This window comes from Zosterops lateralis, assembly GCF_965231275.1.
Source record: "Zosterops lateralis genome assembly, chromosome: 3".
In the NCBI taxonomy this organism is placed as follows: Eukaryota; Metazoa; Chordata; class Aves; order Passeriformes; family Zosteropidae; genus Zosterops; species Zosterops lateralis.
The window spans coordinates 21,948,552-21,966,966 of record NC_139764.1 but is presented as its reverse complement, the minus strand read 5'-3'; the positions used below and the strand labels follow the sequence as shown (position 1 = coordinate 21,966,966).

At 42.8% G+C, this 18,415-nt stretch overlaps 2 protein-coding genes across 2 annotated transcripts in view; one reads left to right on the top strand and one right to left on the bottom strand.

Moving 5' to 3' along the window:
* LIN9 (lin-9 DREAM MuvB core complex component) overlaps positions 1–7,898 on the top strand; it is a gene marked incomplete at its 5' end in the record, with an annotated part of 38,245 nt that extends 30,347 nt beyond the window's left edge. Inside the window, 5 exons of the mRNA XM_083858564.1 lie at positions 1,073–1,153; positions 4,438–4,563; positions 4,905–5,087; positions 5,192–5,289; positions 6,562–7,898. Of these exons, the coding sequence (XP_083714690.1) occupies positions 1,073–1,153; positions 4,438–4,563; positions 4,905–5,087; positions 5,192–5,289; positions 6,562–6,667 (594 nt within the window). The 3' untranslated portion in view covers positions 6,668–7,898. The remainder of the gene's footprint in view (positions 1–1,072; positions 1,154–4,437; positions 4,564–4,904; positions 5,088–5,191; positions 5,290–6,561) is intronic.
* Positions 7,899–10,384: 2,486 nt separating this feature from the next.
* On the bottom strand, positions 10,385–11,147 carry MIXL1 (Mix paired-like homeobox; the record flags this gene model as incomplete). Its single annotated transcript, XM_083857021.1, has 2 exons — positions 10,385–10,783; positions 10,860–11,147. 2 exons carry the CDS (start codon positions 11,145–11,147, stop codon positions 10,385–10,387), a joined length of 687 nt encoding a protein of 228 aa, XP_083713147.1.
* Positions 11,148–18,415: the final 7,268 nt, after the last annotated feature.

Below are 18,415 nucleotides of genomic sequence, written 5' to 3'. Positions count from 1 at the left end.
TTGGGTTGTGATTAGTCTGGTGGAAGAACAGTGGAGAAGAGATGCTTTTATTGTCTCTGAATAAACAGGGATAAAACAAGGAGGGAACACTATATTTAGCTGAAAACCAGCTTTGTCTGTTTGGCATTTTCGAACAACTTGCTGTCAAGTGAAAAAGGATGCATTTAGCATGGAAATTCCCAGAATATTCCTCATTAGCTGAAGGAGATCCTGGAATACTTTTCTAACTAGTTTGTGAGGGTAAGCAGCCTGGCTGCATTAAGACTGAACTTAAAAATCACAAAACCCCACAAATATATAAATCAGATGTGTGTTGAACTAGGAGTTTCTATTTCTCCCAGCCACGTGTTTCACTGCTAAGATGCAGTTAACCCCTCTGGAATTTATAAAACCTGAATTTTTTTGCTCTGCTTACTCCAGTAGTAAAAGTGTTGCTGGCTGTAGTGAAGCTAGGATTTCTCTCAGGGCCCTAGAGTATGGAATAGTTTTAGGAGTGATGAGTGTGTTGAAAGTGCTCCCAGTGATTTCCACTTCAGCCTGCTAAGTCCCCAGGGCAGGAGACACAGGATATTCCCATTACAAAAGAGGGAAATGGAAAGCCCGGAGTTGTTCTGTATAAAATAGATCCAATCTCTATACCAGGGTTTACTGCAGGGGTTTACACAAAGGGCTGGTGCTTAGAACTTTGGGGGAAAAAAGGTGTAGTAAGGTGAGTGATACTAATTGTAGTATCCTGAGCATAACACCCTTCGCTCTCCTTCAGCCTATAAAAAAAAAAGGGTTCTTCAGGCTCTAGCTGGCCATAAATCATGTTGGTCTTCCTACAGGGAATTTCAGCTGATGGATTTTAGCACTCACCAATTTAGAGCACTTGAAATCGCTTTAAAAATCTCTGGAAAATCCATAATTTAATTTTAATTAATTTTTATTTCTGCTTCTTAACTTGATCAGCAACTGAGAAATACATTTTAAATTATGAAAGAAACAGGTATGGTTTTTTATCTTTAATTTCTCTGGCATTTCAAAACTGCTTCAGGACCTATTCTTTCTAAAAATAGTTCCTTTGTTTTAGACCAGGTTATCGAAAATCCTTATGATCAAGAAGGAACACATCAAACAATTGAGAGAGATGAATACGGAAGCAGAAAAGCTGGTGAGAATGTTCTCTTTTCAGTTATTAAAACAGGATATGCTTTAACAGCTAAAGTAAATAAATTTAATTAGGAGTAGAGTCTAAATAAAACCTGTATTTTATTGCTTTCTATGACATGAAATATCTTTATTATTTTTAAAGACAAGTCAGAGAGGTCAGTTGTTTCAAATATGATTTTCCTTTGAAAGGAGAATCTGTGCTTTAGAAACTGATTAATGTTAACATTGAGACAGCACATCAGTTAACACATAAAGTAAAGAAATACTATGTACCTTGAGAATTTGGCATACAGATTTATCTGGTAAGAGATTTATGCTAAAACTGTTTTGCAGATGGTAAATACTTACTATCTCAGCTTTCTGGTTAAAGTAGTTACTCATTTCAGAGACTTTTGTGTAAAGCCGTGAGTGCCCTTGACTGGCATTTAAAGTTACAGTACCACAGCAGCTACAGCGTAATTAGCAGCAGAATAGTTTTTCTTGCAAACTTTATCTAATCAGCAGTCAGTAAATCAAAATTATAAGAGTGGCTCTTCTACCTCCCATGGCTATAAAAAGCTCTCAGTCTCAGCCTTCTGCCAGCATCCATCCAGGCTGTTGTCTCTGCAGTGTACAGAAGGCTAAAGGTTTGTGGAGAAGAAGAAGGCTCCCTTTTATTTCTTGAAACAAAACAGTTGATTTTTTTTCCAGGTAAAATATTTGAATGTTGAAAGATGTGATTTATTGTGGTGAGATTTCTTTGTGCCTTCAATGATCATGTGCATGTGTGCATTTTGTTACTCTGCTTCCTACTGCCCTATCCCTGCATCTCTGTAATTTTCTTCTTTCTGTACCATGGTGTTTTTCTTCAAAACCTTGTTATCATTTCAGTTACTGCATTATTTTTCCTGTACATCAAATGTTTTGTCTTTTAATTTTGTGTGTTAGTAACTAAACTAGATGCAAAGAGAAGGAAGATTAAAACATGTCATTGCAACCTGCAACTCTGATAATGAAAAATTACCAACTCTTCTTGATTTCTTTTTTTTCTGAGATATTTATACATTTGCATAGATAAGGAGATCCATAGGAATGACAATATCCTTCCTCCAGCAAGAACTTGAATGTTAGCTCAGCTATTAAGTTGTAAATTACCTTGTTGTAAATTAAAGTGTTGTTACTTTTCTTGGTCTCCTTATTCCACGAAATTGAAAGAGCAAAAAAGTAACTGGGAATGAAATCTAGAAATAGATGCTAAATTTGATACATTGTAGCTCAATTGTAATCTGGCAAGGAACTTTGAGATACTTTGAAATTCTTCCCTGCTCTATTTCCTTTGAAAATAATCATAAAGCAACCCCCATTACTACTCAAAGCTGTCCTGATAAAAATAGAGGATGTGATATATTCCTATTGGGCCATATTCTTAGCTCATCTTCTAATCCTCTTTGTTCCTTGGCAATCCCATCTCTGTTTGTGCCACTGAGTATGTGTTGCTTCTCCTTTAAAATATGTTTTCTTTGAACAAGAATTTTTTTTCTGACCCCAGTTCATTTCAACATCAGTAACATACCTGAACATGAATAAATTGAATCCTTTGAGTTCATTCAGGTGTACTTTAATTGTCAGACTTTGGTCATAATTCATACATTTGTAATTTGATAATTGTTAGAGTACCACTGCTGTTTGGTTTGAAGTAATCCTTCTATGAAGACTTCTGTTAAATGACTGATTCAATATAGAAATAAATGGAACTGATCAAAATCAGAAATGGTACTGAATGTAGGCCATTATTATCTGGCAATAACAGTAAATTTACACAAGTTAGGGGATGCCTTCAAAGGAGCTATTATTGTATACAACCGTACATTTTTTGTCTCATTTTTCTTGACATCACTGCACTAGTCTAGGTTGCAGGCTATAAACAAATTACTGTGTACATAGAACAGTAAACTTTTGGATAAACAAGTATAAATTGAAAGGACCTGCAATAAAAACAAGGTAGAGGTAATGCTGGTTGTCTCAGGGAAGCATTTAGATCCCTGGTGACAGAGGTGTTACCTGCTTTCATCTACTGAAAGTCATCCATCTTTTGTCAGTTTAGCTGTTCATCAGTGTTTCCAGGTCTTGGGCTGTGCCCAGGTCAGAAATTGTGCTGGTGCTGAGAAATATTTCTTTTGCCATCAGTAGCAAAGAATGTCCTTAGTCTTTCCTCTCCAACAGGGAATTCATAATTGTCTGCAGCTTTCACAGCTAAGCTGGAGCAGTTCAGTTTGCTCTAAAGGGAGCTGGTCACTGGAGAGGCTCTGAAAGATTTGATTTTTTATGTTCCAGAGCTGCAGAAAGTATGCCAAATTTATGCTACTTTCCAGTGAATTCTGAAATTATGGTGTTAGTTTAAAGCCCTGTTAAGTTGGTATTCAGATTTGTAAATCCCTGGAGATCATCTCAGCAATTAGGTTTAATGGGGAACTTTGAACTGAACTCATAACTTAAACCTTTTGAGGTTTTGACCAGGATTATCCTGATGGAGACTTTGCAAATTGCTTTATCTTGTGTGTGAAATCTATAGCTACAAGTTTTGATTGTAGGAGGTACCTGTATCTCAGTCCTATGGCTGGAACTATCTCTAGCTTCTCTTTAAAGAGGCAATTTGGAGAGAAAATTTTATAATACATTGTATGTTTTGTTTCAATTTCATAAATATCACACAAACAATATCAAGCTGTATTCTGAAAGAGTATAAGAAAAAAGGTACTGTATTTTGGTATTTATTCTTTTCATGGAAAATCATGCTTAGAAAATACTGTTACCAAATATAAACTCTAGTAACTTTCTATTTTGGCAGAACTGTTAGCTGTAACAGAAGGTGTGTAGCACTAAGTCATCCTCCAGTGACCAATAACTTACCAGCCAAATGTGCCTCCCATCCTGCAGCAGAGGTGGCTGAGGCCATATTGTCCTGCACTGTTCCTCTGCTGGCAGGATAGTTTTCTGCTCAACCAGTAGGGAGAAGCCATGCCCAGCTACTGGAGGAATAAGCAGGTCAGACCACAGTCATCTTCCATAGCATTTACCATGGATTATTGTAGCACTTCAAGAAGGGAATAAAAACATGGTTGTTACCTATACAGTTTCACTTGCAGTTATAAATAGTAATATTGCATTTTAATATTTTGTATGTTAACGTTTTTCTCTTTGACACCGGGATTTCATATTATTTTCAAGTAAAAACTCCTTTTGATGAGTTCAAAATCTGTAACTGCAGTATTGCATTAAGTTTAATATGCTTTGTGTTTTCCACAGAAATCCTATTCCATGCCAATTGGCATTGAGTTTCAGAGGAGGTACGCAACTATTGTTCTAGATCTAGAACAACTGAACAAAGACTTAAATAAAGTTTTGCATAAAGTTCAACAGTATTGCTATGAGGTAAGATTTTGCTGGAATCTCTGTGTACTTGGTGGTTTTGCTCAACCTAAGTAGGAAACAGGATTTCCTGGGAATAGGGCATAAGTGAAGGTCAGTCTGAAATGAAATTATTGGTGGCCGTCTTGGATTCCTTCTGTGGAATTTGAGCTGCCTTTGAACAACACTTTTCGTGATGCCAGTTCTTAAGTAGACCTGAGGCCTATTCTTTAGTAGACATACATAAAGAAAAAACACTGTGTACTATACACATACAAACTGTCTTTGAAATCATCTCATTTCACACATCCGCCAAATGCAAAGGACATCTTCATTCTTAATTTCTCCCTTTCATCTCTCTGCAGCTTGCTCCTGACCAGGGCCTCCAGCCTGCTGACCAGCCCACGGATCTGAGGCGCAGATGTGAAGAGGAAGCTCAGGAGGTCGTCAGACAAGCAAATACCTTGTCAACAGGACAACTCTGTGTGGAGAGTGAAAATCTAACTGATCTTATCTCTAGACTTACAGCAATATTACTGCAAATCAAGGTAAAAAGTTTGCACAAAAGAGCTTCTCCCATACAATGCATAGTATTAAAGCTGTCAGTTGCTGTGCTGAACTGTGAGAACATTTTTGTTTTCTTCTTCTACAGTGTCTAGCAGAAGGAGGTGATCTGAATTCCTTTGAATTTAAATCACTAACAGATTCATTAAATGACATTAAGAATTCAATAGACTCCTCAAATATCAGGTATTACTTTTTGAATGTTTAATTCTTAATTACACACTTTGTGATAGTTCGTACTGTATTTTAGAGGTGAATATTGATTATAATTAAGGGGTTTAATATGGTAACTTCTACTTACAGGAAGGGTCCCATCTAAAAGGAGGGCTTCTTAAAGGGAATGTGAAATGAGCAGTTTTCTGTTTGAACCTATCAGTGAGGTAACATTTAAAAGAAAAAAAAGACGTTTAAAAGTGCTAAATTGATGCAGCAACAGCTAGACTTTCTTGTTCTTTAGTCATTTATGACAACTAAAAACTTATTTTAGAACATTGTCAGATTTTGAAATCCCACTAGTAATACAGATTTTTTAGACCAGAGAACAGTACAATTTCAGTATTCTTTTAGCATTTGTCTGTAAATATCAAAAGCTGGCATGTGAGACAATTAGAGGTTCTGAGCAGCTTCCATTGGCAAGATTTTAAGCCAAAGAAACAGAAAAGAAGCCATATTGTGCCAGATCAAAGGCCAATCTAGTCTAGATGGACCATTTTTCAACTGTTGTCACAAGCAGCTGCCTGAGGAGGCATCATAAAAATAGCAGGAATGTGGTAGCAAGAGCGTAGTGATACAGGTCTGGAGTACCCTGCAGCCTCCAGCAATTTAGCAGCATTTTATGTTGCTGAATTATGCCATTTAAAAAATAAACCTAAATGCTAAATATTTTTTAATACCCTTATTATCTGTATTGCTACATAATAATGGGAGGCTGTTAACATGAATTTTTGAATTTTAATTTTCTTTCCAAAGATAGTAGGATGCTCTTTTGATTTCAGTATAATTATTGAGAAATGCTGTTTTATAGCATTTTTCATTAGGAAAAACAAAACTAAACCTCAGACATTAGTGAAACTTCTTTATAATCAACCCTGCAAATTGCATATTAGAATTGATTCAAGTAAAGGTTGATGAACCCAGTGAAGAAAGTGATGATATGGTACTTATTTTGGCCATTTTAGCATCTCTTCATAATATTTTAATTTCACTAACTCTGGTCATGTTAAAACCTTATTTTAAGTGCCCAAGTCAGTGACTCTTGATTTCTTGCAGCTTTTTGTGCAAGTTGTGTTTTCCCATATTTCTCTGTCAAGTTGCGTTTGTAGGTACTGCTCTCCAGTTCATCTGAATTTTTCTACTGGCTAGGTTCACATTTGATTTTTCACTGTAGAGATATTCAGACATAACTTTTATGTATGGGGTTTAACATTTCTTTCTTTCCTTCTTTTTTTCTTCCCATAGTTGTTTTCAGAATAACGTTGAGATCCATGTTGCACATATTCAGAGTGGTCTGAGCCAGATGGGAAACTTACATGCTTTTGCAGCTAATAACACCAACAGAGACTGAATACTTCCTTTCAAGTGTACAGCAAGTAGTTCTGGAAAATCTTCTTCCTTTCTATAGGCTTCACCAAATACCCTAACTGCCAGAAGATAAGGGAAGAGAAAACCTCTCAGAAAGGACCCTTTTAAATATATTATATCTGCTTCTTAAGGAAACCAGCATTACTGGCCGGCGTTATGTTAGAGTTCTCCATTTGTTATTCACATGCAGTAGTTTTGCTAACTGGTAATCTCTTAGTAATTGCATTGATTATAGTAAACTTGAAAGCATACTTTCATATAATTTGAACTTAGTTTTTAAAAGTTCAGATTAATTCTGCACACCTCTTGCTGTTGGATCTCCTGGTATGTTAGAAGTGCCGAAGAGGAAATGGCTCGAGTTAGTAGCCACATGGCAGGTCTTTGTTGTGTAAAGCTACACCTCTGTGTAGCTCTTCAGAGCTGCCAGGTCAGCCCTTGGGAAGCCCAAGTGTTCCTGATCTAAGGAAGCAGCAGCAGGATACAGCCAGCAAACATAAGCTGTAAACTGGAGGATGTTGGGCAGGTCTATCGATCAGTCAGCGTCTTGTTGGAACTCTTAATTTATCATAACTTATAGAAGGAGTCTTATGAAGGAATATAAAAATGTAACTGTTAACCTTCCAGGAAGAGATTGGTTATGGCTTTTTCCCTTCACATGGGGCAAAAGAAGTGCTTTAGGTGGTATTTTATATAAGTGACTGGTTAAATGTATTGTTTTTTCAAATTCTTGTTTGTTTTGCACAAGTTTTAAATTAGATTACTGGTTATTCAACAATACCCACCATATATAAATATGAAGATTTTTATAATTAAAGATAACCAGTGAGGTAAACTCCAAAAATAAGAAGTGATAACCTGCCTATACCTTTTGGAATGTTAATCTTGTAAAAAGTGTGTATTGGTTTGTTTAAATAGTCTTGTAAAGCTTCTGTGTAATGAATTGTTTCCAGATAGGAATTTTCAGAGATAGCTGTAGAGATGTTTTTGATTCTTTTAGATGCCTCATTAAATAAGGTCTTTTATATGTTAATGTATAAAGAATATGTAAACAGGATTATTTTCAATTTTAAAATTTTGTATAGTTTAAAGATGCTTCTGTATTCTGTGTTGGTATTGTGCCACTGCAAAACTTTAGTGCAGAGTTTATATTTAGCTAAATTTGTTCTGTTAATTAAGAGAAATGCATAAATCTTTTATTCTCAATGAAATTTGTAACTGAATAAATTGACCTATGAGAGTTGATATATTTCACAAAAATGCAAAATTTTTTGCAGATGGTCTCAGGTCATTTTTTTAAGAGAAGCTAATTGCTGAAAATGAAATGTTATGAGGATGAGGTAAGTAGCTGTTTTAAAAGATATTTAAAATTTTTACAAGGGGTACTATTAAATAATGATAAACAGTAATGTAGCCAAGTCACCCAGGAAAACTTACCTCTCATAATGCAATAGAACATTGTAGTGGTCCCTGCAATTGCTTTTGTAATTATGTCACTCGTTATTTTGTGGTGTTACCATCTGTCTGATAAAGAAGACATAAAGGAGTCCTCTGCCACCACCCTGTTCATGTAAACAGAGGAAGGTGCCAAAGCCTAATTTCAGGTACGTAAGTTTAGTCAGAGAGGAAGTAATCTGCTACAGCCAACTCAGGAGAAAGGAACCATCCCCTTTCACCCCTGAACTCACATGCCTGCTGCTCCCTCTGCACAGCTCTGCTCAGATCCCACCCTGTTCTGTTGGGACTCAAGCTCAGCATGTGCACTGAGTCCTTTTGAGGAGCAGGACTTCCCAGTACAAAACACCAGGAGGGTAATTTGGCCCTCTTGATAGCAAACATCCCAGGCTGAGGGAGAGACAAGTTGTAGACACTAGTAGATACCAGAGGATTTGGGAACCTGGTTTTCCAGTAGGAACCTCCCTACTGGACACAGAATACATTGCAATAACCAAAACACTCCGATCTCAAGTCTGATTCTTTAGGTATGATGGTTTTTACATGTGGACACTTAAATTTGCTCTCCAGCATGTTTTCTGTTGATATAGGGTTTTTTAATTTTTGCAGGGTAATAGAATGATCTGTCATTTGTGATAAGCCTTGTACTTTCATGTGACATTTGTCCCACTTATGTAGGCAATGTGAATATACACGTCTTTGCTTTGAAAGGCTGCATTTCTCCTTGGGTACTGATGTGTTGGGTCAGAGGTAACGTTGGATTTTGGTGACAGTAACAAATACAACTGCTTTTGCTGAGTGTGCCCCAAGCTTAGCAGGAGTCTCAAGAGCTCACTGCAGCTACTGTACCTGAAGTCTGCAGAAGCAGAACAAGTTACTTTGATTTATTATAATCAGTAAACTTGAATTTACCCTGAGCTCCCAAGAAACCATGGTCTCATTTTCTGTCTCTTCCTGCAAATGCTTCTCTTCTGGGGTTTTCCTAATCCCCAGCATAGCACCCAAGTCCACTTGGGACAGATGGTATCTGAGGTAGGTCGGTTGGGTTTTGGTTCATGTTTTTTTTCAAAGATAGCTCTGGGCGTTTTTTGATGGAGAGTACTAATCAGCAACCTTGCCATGCCACTTCACCTTGCAAACTTGCAGTCCAACCAGCGTTCAGCTGTGCCAGATCTCACAAGCACAGGTATGTTACGGGGTGGCACTGAGGGATTTTATTGGTACCCTTATTCTGTGGGGCATGATTCCTGATATAGGGTATTTCTGCCACCAGTACATGGATTTTTCCTGTGCATCTTGCACTCAGGTGCAACTTGCTCTGCTAGGCTCTGAAGTACTGTTTTGTAAGCAGGAAGAATTGGCCTTAGCTTCAAAATATGTACAGAGTAATGTATCTTTCCTCAATAAATTGAATTAGAGGAGAGACTTCTGTTACTAATTTTGCTGTTCTCAGTGCAGAGCCATTCAGCCCACGACCAATCACATGAACAGCTTCTATGTAACCCCTGCCTACAGCTAAAGAACTCTTACAGTGTCCACAAAATACTCCCATTTCTCTTAGTTTAACATTAACCTTGGTTTAAGTGGCAGACCAGAGGCTTTTGTCTGAGCACTTGAGATTTGGGGTTTGTATTACTTAGGCCAGACATTTCCATTTTCATTTAGGGATGAGGGTGTTTGTTTAGGGCAGATTTAAGACAAATACTGACTGAGAAGGTTTAAGGCAGTTTCTGTAACCTGTCCTTCAGGCCCTTTAGGTCTCTTATCGACATTTAAACTGCAGCTGTAGCTCTCCAGAACCTGGGAACAGAACTTTGCAGCTGGGATATCTACCACTTCTCTACGCCACCGTCAGCCAAGGTAAGAAACCTTGCCCCTGCACCAGGTACACACACAAGCAGATCAAAAATGTAAACCTTTATTTTATTTCCCTCAGTCAAAAAACCCCGACAGATCATCACTCTTCTAAGATCAGCCCCAAAACACAGTGGATTTGGGTTAACTTTTTGGCTAAAGAAGGTTAAATAGACACACTAAACATGATAAAAGAAAGTTTTAAATACAGTGTAAAAAGATGCCCTCAGCTGATGGAGCCGACCCGTATCTTTTTTAAATAAATAGGTACAATCATTACTACCGGATAAAGTGCAACAGTGGCAGAGCAGCAGTGGTGAGGTAGCGCGGTGTGTGACTGCTCCCGGCCCCCTTTAACCCGTCCCGCCCGGGCCGCGTCCCGCCGCGGCGGCGCTCAGAGGGCGCGGAAGGCGCCGAGCGCGTTCTCCTCCCACTCGGAGCCCGACTCCGAGTAGCCGCTGGTGTCCTCGGCGTCCGACACGGGCGAGTACTGCCCGCAGAAGGCGCGGGCCGGCGGGAAGGGGCCGGCGGCGCTCCCCGCGAACGGGGCGGGCTCGGTCCCGCCGGGCGGGAAGCCGTCGAAGCCGGGGGGGAAGGCGGGTGCCGGCGGCCAGGCGTAGGGGGCCGGGCCGTCCTCGGTGCGGGCGGCGGGGAGCGCGCAGCGGGGCCGCTCCGGGGCGCGCAGGGCGGCCAGGCGGGGCGGGCGCGGGCAGCCCGGCGGCGGCGCGGCGGGCCCGGGGCGGGGCGGGCCCCGCTGGCGGCGGGACTTGGCGCGGCGGTTCTGGAACCAGACCTGCGGAGAGAGCGCGGCGGTCAGCGCGGCGGGGCGGCCCCGGGGCGGCGGGCGCGGCACGGCCGGCGCCCCTCACCTGGATGCGGGACTCGGGGATCTGCGTGGCGTCGGCCAGTTTCTCCCGCAGGTAGATGTCGGGGTACATGGTGTCCTGGAAAACCAGCTCCAGCGTCTCCAGCTGCGCCGCCGTGAAGCTGGTCCGCTTCCGACGCTGCGAGGCCGCCGGCGCCCCCTCGGACGGCTCGGCCGGGGGAAGCGCCCTGAGGGCGGGCGAGGCCGGGCCGGGCCCGCCGCCCCCCGCCCACCTGCCCGCGGGGAAGGCGGGCGGCTCCGCCGGGGGCTCCCCGAAGCGCAGCGTGGCCATGGCAGCGCCGAGCAGGGGGCCCGGCCGGTCCGCCGCGCTTTATAGCCGGGGAGGGGGCTCGGCGGGGGCGGGGGTTCGAGGGGGCGGCCCGGCCCCGCGGGGAGGTGAGCCCCGGGCACCCCGCCGGGCCCCGCGCCCCAGGCTGTGCCGGTGCGGTGCCCCACCGCGGCCGCCCCTGCCTCGCTCTGCACAGAGCGCTCAGGGATGCCCTAAGCGTGCCCGACAGCCGTGGGCGATGGCGGGCAGCCCTCCACTCCCCGCCCGAAACATGGACAGCGGGAGGGAGAGGGAAGCGGGCTTTGCATCCGCGCGCAAAACAACCCAGTGTCGGGAGCTTGGCACGCCGGAGAGCACCCAGAGCAGCGGCTGGGTTATTTCTGATACAGCATCTGGGCTGCTAGGGTTATGGAGTTCACTACCCCCAGCTGTTGGTGTGGAGGTAGAGGCTCTCAAGCAGCGGACTGCTTTGGTAAGTAATGGATGGTGCATGGTGTGAGACATAAAGCAAACAGAAGTTATCTCTTCCCGTGGCCGTGATTGCTCCGCTTGCAGTGCCTCACTGCCAGCTGTGCGGGTGGTGTACAGCTTCCTGCTGTGCCCGCTGCTGCAAAAACAGCTCTTTCATTTAAACATGCAAGTTAACTGCATCTGGAGAGCCACAGCAGCTCAGACAGGGCAGAGGCAGACATTGTTGTCATCACCTTTTCCACCGCTTGCCTTTACATATCACACTCACACATCCCGTGTACTTCTGCCATAGCTGATTCCCAGACGGAGAGGTCTCTTGCTGAAACACTGCCTGCACACCCCAACAACACCAAGGCTCTTAAAAGGGTTTGTCCTCATTTCACCTTTTACAATTGCCTCCCAAGAAAAGTTACTCTGTATGGAAAATCGTGTTAAAATCGTTAAAAGCTGTTTTTGGAAGTTTTGTTCCTAAAACATTTGTACCTTTGTGCTTTTACATATGCAGCAGTCCATCTGCTTTCATGACAGAAGTTTCTAAGTTGTTCCCAAAATCATGAGCTGCAGACAGCAGTCAGAGACATGAGACTTATATGATGTTCTCAATTAGCAGTGTAAGGAGAAGGCACAGTGGAGAGAAAGGGCACAGGTGAGTGGTGATACAGAAAGCACAGACAGCATTATTTAAGGTTTTTATGAAAAACTCATGGAGAGTTGAATCACTCTGCAGATTCTGTGCAGATTTAGAAGATGCCACAGGTGGCAGCAAAAGAGAATTGTTACAGATCATATTTACAAGATGAATATTTTATTGTGTTTTACATCAAATAATAGTTCTGAAAAACATAGCAGATGTTTCTTTTCTGAAGGATTTTATCCTGCTTGAAATTCTAGAACAATTGGAATAATGGAATTATGCCGTTATAAGAATATAGTTTCTAGGATTTGGTTAAGTTTGATTAAGTCTGCCAGACAGAGAGAGCAGGATTTTGAGGAAATGTGTTTTTTCACACACATACATGTGTTTTTCTTTCACCAGCAGCCCAGGCTTAAGGAGCTGCTGGCACCACAGGCCCCCCCACTGTTCTACGCTGTCCTGATGCCTTCCCTTTAGCTGAGCATGTGTCAGTCCACACAGTGTGATCAGGGAATTAACCCAAGTTAAATTAACTGTACAGTAACAGCAGTTGGGGTTTGTTGGTTGAGTTTTTTCAATCCAGATCCGAGATTCCTACCTATGGGTTACCAACACCCCCAGGGTGGCTGTACAAGTGAGAAGACACTGCCAGATGGAGCAGGAGGGAAATGAGGGGATCCCATCTGGGGTGCTTACAGGACTGCCCAACCTGGATCTGATTCTGAACTAGCAGAGAACAAAACTCAGACACACTGCCCAGGAGCGTGGTGGTTTTCAGTGTCAGACTTCCCATTAAGGCAACTGTCAATGTATATTGAACAGATACTTAGGAAAGAGTGAGTACTGGGAGCTAATAGACCTGTTCCCAACTCATAAATCTGGAAATGGGCTGAGTCTTTGATCTCTGACTGCTGTGACATCCTTTAGGGCAAAAACCTCCTTGGTTCCCTTGCCCTTTATGGTTCCCGAGGTGTTCCAATAGCTGCCTTGTGAGAGCAGCTGACACGACTCTCAATTCCTCTGGTGAGGAAAAGAACCCTGAGGCTTCCCAGACCTGGAAACTTTCATTGGGAGACATGGATGTACCAATTATAGACTTAAAAAGTCTACATTGTTGCAATGGAAGTAAAATAACTTCCACACACTCCATTTTGTGGCATTCCCTGTTGTCCATGGATGCAGTGATCTGCCGTGTGGAATAGGAAACACTGTGTCACTGAATTGTGGGCAAAACAGTCGGTGCCCTTGGTGCAGCCCAGGATTACACACAGGCCCCAGGGGGTTCACACTCAGTCTCTTCATTACCTGGCTGCAGACAATTGTATTTCTAGCAGACATACCTGTGAGTGGATGAGACTGCTGTGAGCAGGTCAGGCTGTGCTGCCTGTCTGCAGGTGCTGACTTCTGTTTACTTCTAGTCTGCCTCAGTTTCCCTGTCTGGGCTGGCTGGCTATTACCAGCATGTTCGGATATGTTGGTGATGAGTTCTTTTCTGCTTACCAGTGCTATGTGCTTTTGCAAAAGCAAAGCAATTCTGGAGCAAGACCAGAGCCCAGGAATCATATTTTCCCTTTCCTATTGCTCAGAGCATCACACAATAATTTTGTCCATGGGATCTTCATGGCCACTCTTCTGTACTGGCTTGGTTTGAAACAGATCTAAGGTTGAATAAAAGCAAGAGGGACAGTACTGATTGTAAAGGTGCTGTTAGGTGGACATCCGAATAAGGAGGCTTCTGCCTCCTCCCAGGCAAGCATGATAGCATGAAAGACAGCTCCTTGCTTCTTTCTGGCAGTTCTCTCCCCTCCCAATGCTGGCATGCTTCTCCACAGCTCCCACAGAATATCATCCCACTGATGTCCTAAAAGCTGTGCCTGTGGGGTAGTGCAGTGTGCCTCCTGCAGCAAGGAAACTGCTGTGTCTGGATTCAGTGACTATTTTCCCTGACAAGCAGTTTTTCATCCTGCTGTGCCCCTTGTAGTCTGACAAGGAAGTTTCTGATGCCTTGTAGGTGCCAGCATCTGCATGGAGTCATACCCAGGTAAGGGCTGGAAGCATTTAGAAGACATTCAATTTTGTCTCTTCTTGTTTTGCAGACTTGCTTTTATTTATGTCCCACCAAGGCACAAAGAGGGATTTTGTGTCTTTCCTCAAGAAGCAGAAGCTATGACAGAAGTCTAGAAGTAACTTGCTTTTCAAAATTAAGATGGCTAAAACTGAGAGAGCTATCTCTAAGGGAAAAGCAGACTGCCTTGTGTTGATATCAAAAATTACATGCTGCTTCAGAAGCTGTTTACATTGATCTTCACTCTATTTGTCAGGAGAGAAACTTCTTGTGCTTTTGTCTGTGCTGGGAGTGCCTCAGCACTGAGGAGTCTGTGCCAAGAGGAGACTCACAATACAAAATGTGCAATAAAACAGTTTTAAGCTGGAGAACACGCTCTCCCATCACTGCTGCCAGCTCTGAGCATCCACCAAGGGTAAGACAGGCTGTGAAACACCAAGACTGGAGAAGCAGGGGAAGACAGGCCCTGTGGTGACTTTTCAGCTAGCTGGCTCTTCAGCCTTTTGCATGTCAAGCTGGGGAGGTTCTCTTAGGCTCTTAGTGATACAAAGTCATCTTTTAAATGTGCAGTTTAAGATCCTGCCTTATCTGACTTGAGGAACTGGAGCTTGGGAAGCACCACAGAATACAGGGCAGGAGTAGGCAGCAGTGTGACACACAGTTGTGGCTTTGCTGACAAGACAAACACACCCCTTTAAATAACTAACATGTGAGCAGCTCTGCTGCTCTGTCCTGGAGGGAATGGGACACCAGGGGTTTTGCCATGCAGTGATTTGTAACCAGCTGTGCAGCCTTGGCTGTGTTCAGACTCCTCTGGCTTGTCAGATGTCACATCACCCTATTCCTTCTAGGACTCCACAGGGACACAGTTTGTGCACAGTCTCTTGTCATTCAAGCAAGGTTTATTATTCTTTTCTTTTTTGTGGCTGTTTTCAGCATGAATTCTCTGGTCACTAAACCAGAGATTGAGGTTTTTAGTAGTGGAGATTTAGCAGTCTCTTGTCAACCTGACTAAATTTGCAAAGATTTTGTATCCTGGAGGTCTCAATTTCTACATCAGTTTTAATTGAAATTGGCCAAAAAGTTCAAATCTTATCACAGAAACATATAAAGGTTTGAGTTGGGAAGGACCTTAAAGATCATCCAGTTCCAACCTCACAGCCATGAGCAGGGACACCTTCCACCAGGCCAGACCACTCAGAGCCCCATCCAACCTGGCCTTGAACACGTCCAGGATGGGTCATCCACAACTTCCCTGGGCAACCTTTGCTGATCCCTCACCACCCTCACAGCAAAGAATTTCTTCCTGATATCTAATCTAAACCTACTCTCGGTTTGAAGCTGTTTACCCTCGTCCTGTCATGACACACCCTTGTAAAAATCCCTCTCCATGTATTAGGAGTCTGGCTAAAAAAAGGGACAGTGGTCACACAAACCTGATTTCATTTATTTAGAGAAACTTTAAGAAAAAATAAAACCACATTTTTGCTGTTAAGACTTAAGTTTAAGATATCCCTGGATAGCTTGTCCCTGAAGAAACAATCCCTGGAAAATTATCTCACTAATTAAATTAATTGTAGTCCAGACACATTTTTATGGTTGCATATATAACTACATTTGCTCCAGAGTTTCTGCTGGCAAGAAAATACCATATAATTTCCAGCTTCTCTAGCAGGGCCATGATACCAAAAATTGTTAATGCATGCCAGGATTAGGTTTTGAGGTTTTTTCATTCTGCCTAAGAGGAAATCTTTATATGAATACTTAATTTCCCTTTGATTGCTTCTAGTCATTGTGACAAAGCTCTTTACAACCTCCAAATGCTTTTAAATGTTTATCAGCTCTTCCCAATGACACAAGATCTATATATTGAGGCCCATCCAGGCTGTTAGGTAGAGTTCTGAGATCTTACAATGATGTCATGTTTTTAATTTAGAGTGGTCATTTTCCTAGTCCTCACAGCTTTAACAAGGAAGAGTTTGAGCAGGGTGGGCTGTGTATGGTCCTCACTCTGGCATGGTTTGCAGATGCCTTGAAATATATTCTTGAAAGGTCTAAGGTGCCTGTCCATTGTGGATATTCAGCTGTGTCCCTGAGAGCCCCTCCTTTACAATCCTCTACAAGGAAGAGGGGCTTGCCTTGCTGGTCAGCCCAGGGAGTGTGTTCACCTCCAGCTGGGACACAGTGAGGTGGATACAGCCAGTGTCTCACTGCAAGGTCAGCACTGGGACATGGTGCTGTCACAGTGTCCTGAGTATGACCTGTGACCAAGGGGCTGAGCTGAACCCATTTCAGTGCTTTTGTACTGATGGGGGTAAAAAAGGTACTTTGGGCACATCTCCAGCGTGATGGAACCCATGGCATTGGGGAAACAGAACGATGTCAGAGCCTGGTCATATCAATCCCTAGCACAGCTTATTTCAGATCACCAGGCTTGCCCAGCAGCTCCATGCACAGATAGAGGGTTAAAATAAATGCAATGTGACAAGAGGTTATGTTCTCTCTGAAAGATGCCTGCCTTGCTTGGCTCAGACCTGATTACCTCTATATATGCACGATTTATTTTCCTTTGAAAATTCAGCTGCCATGTCTCCTTGGCTTTGGCCATGAGGAATTAATAGTATCTTGTGACTTTAGCCCTGTGCTTAGGAGGGGGATGTGACTTGGTGGGGTGAGCGATTTCCTGAGAGGTGTGAGACGACTTCAAGACCTGGTGGTGCCATTCGTGTATTCTGCTCCGAGGAGTTGATAAGAGCTGCAGACACACAGAGAGCCTTGAAGGAAGCGGTGGGGGAGGCGGCAGGCGTAAAACCCCAGCAAATGCATATGAAAAGATCAAGGGGCTGTATTTGCAATATCCCAACAGGAACAGATTTGGGGTAAGATGCCCAGGTTCAGAGAGGACCCAGACACAGCAACAGGGCAAGAGCAGAGTATGTCTGATGGCTGGCAGCTGGCTCCCTACCATCGGAGAGAGAGGAAGATTCAGGATTTGGGAGTGGGAGGGAGATAAGAGCAAATGGTGGGGGTGGGAAGAGGGAAAGGGCAACAGGGAGGCAGCTACCTGGAGATAGGAGGGGCTGGTTAAAAGAGCAGAGGATGTTCAGTATTGAATTTAAATATACTTAAACTTCAGCTTACCTTTGGATTTTGAAATACCCCGAGAATGGCAAGGTGCATGTACCTGACCCTCACTGGTGCTTCTGCAGTGATAGGGTAGTCCCACCACGTTTGCTATGGCAGCAAACCCTAGGCTTAAACAAATCCTTATTGCAATTTCCCTCTATGCCCTCCTTTGATTTTATATTTATATTATGAGAGAACCTAAAGCTTCTGTTTAATAGAATTTACTGTATTGCTTTGCTCACTCATGCTCTGAACAAGGTCATACCCAACTCTTAGATATATTTTCCTTAATGAAGATTTGCTGAGAACTGTTGGTGCAGGTGGTTGTGTACACAAAATAACTGCGTTATCCAAACTCCTAATAAATGTGTAATTAATTCACTGTGAAAGCAAAGGAATATAGCTGCAGATGAACAAAAAAAGAAAGGAAGAAGATAAGAACACAAGAGCTAAGGAAAAAGATAGGACCATGTCTTCCTCCTTTTCATACAGCACCTACTTAGGAGAGGCAGCCTGCCAGGGTATAGGCAGAATATACACATAGAGTAGGGCAGGCAGGGCAAAGCAGAGGCCACATCCTCCTCCAACAGCACTGGATAACAGCAAGAAAAACTCCAAACAGTCCCCTCTCTTCCATTTTCAGGCTCCTTAGCATTAGCCAGCAGTGTTAGGGCATTGTTTTCTACCTTTTCTTGGCAGGCTCTTAAACCCTTATCATCATCCCCTGCATCATGTGGTAAGCTCTTCCTTCTACTCCAACTTAATAACTCCAATGAGTCACAAGATTCTCTGTTTCTGTCTTGCAGTGTTTGGTACCTGAGAGCATGAGATGCTGAAATTAGTGGATTTTTTAATGTAAATGTTACCTTGTTTGTTTGTTTGTTTGTTACAGGTTGTGTCTCATGGTTATTGAGAAAAGGACCCAAATGTGAAGCACATTTTGTTCCAATGGTTCAAAACCAGAAGACAATACCT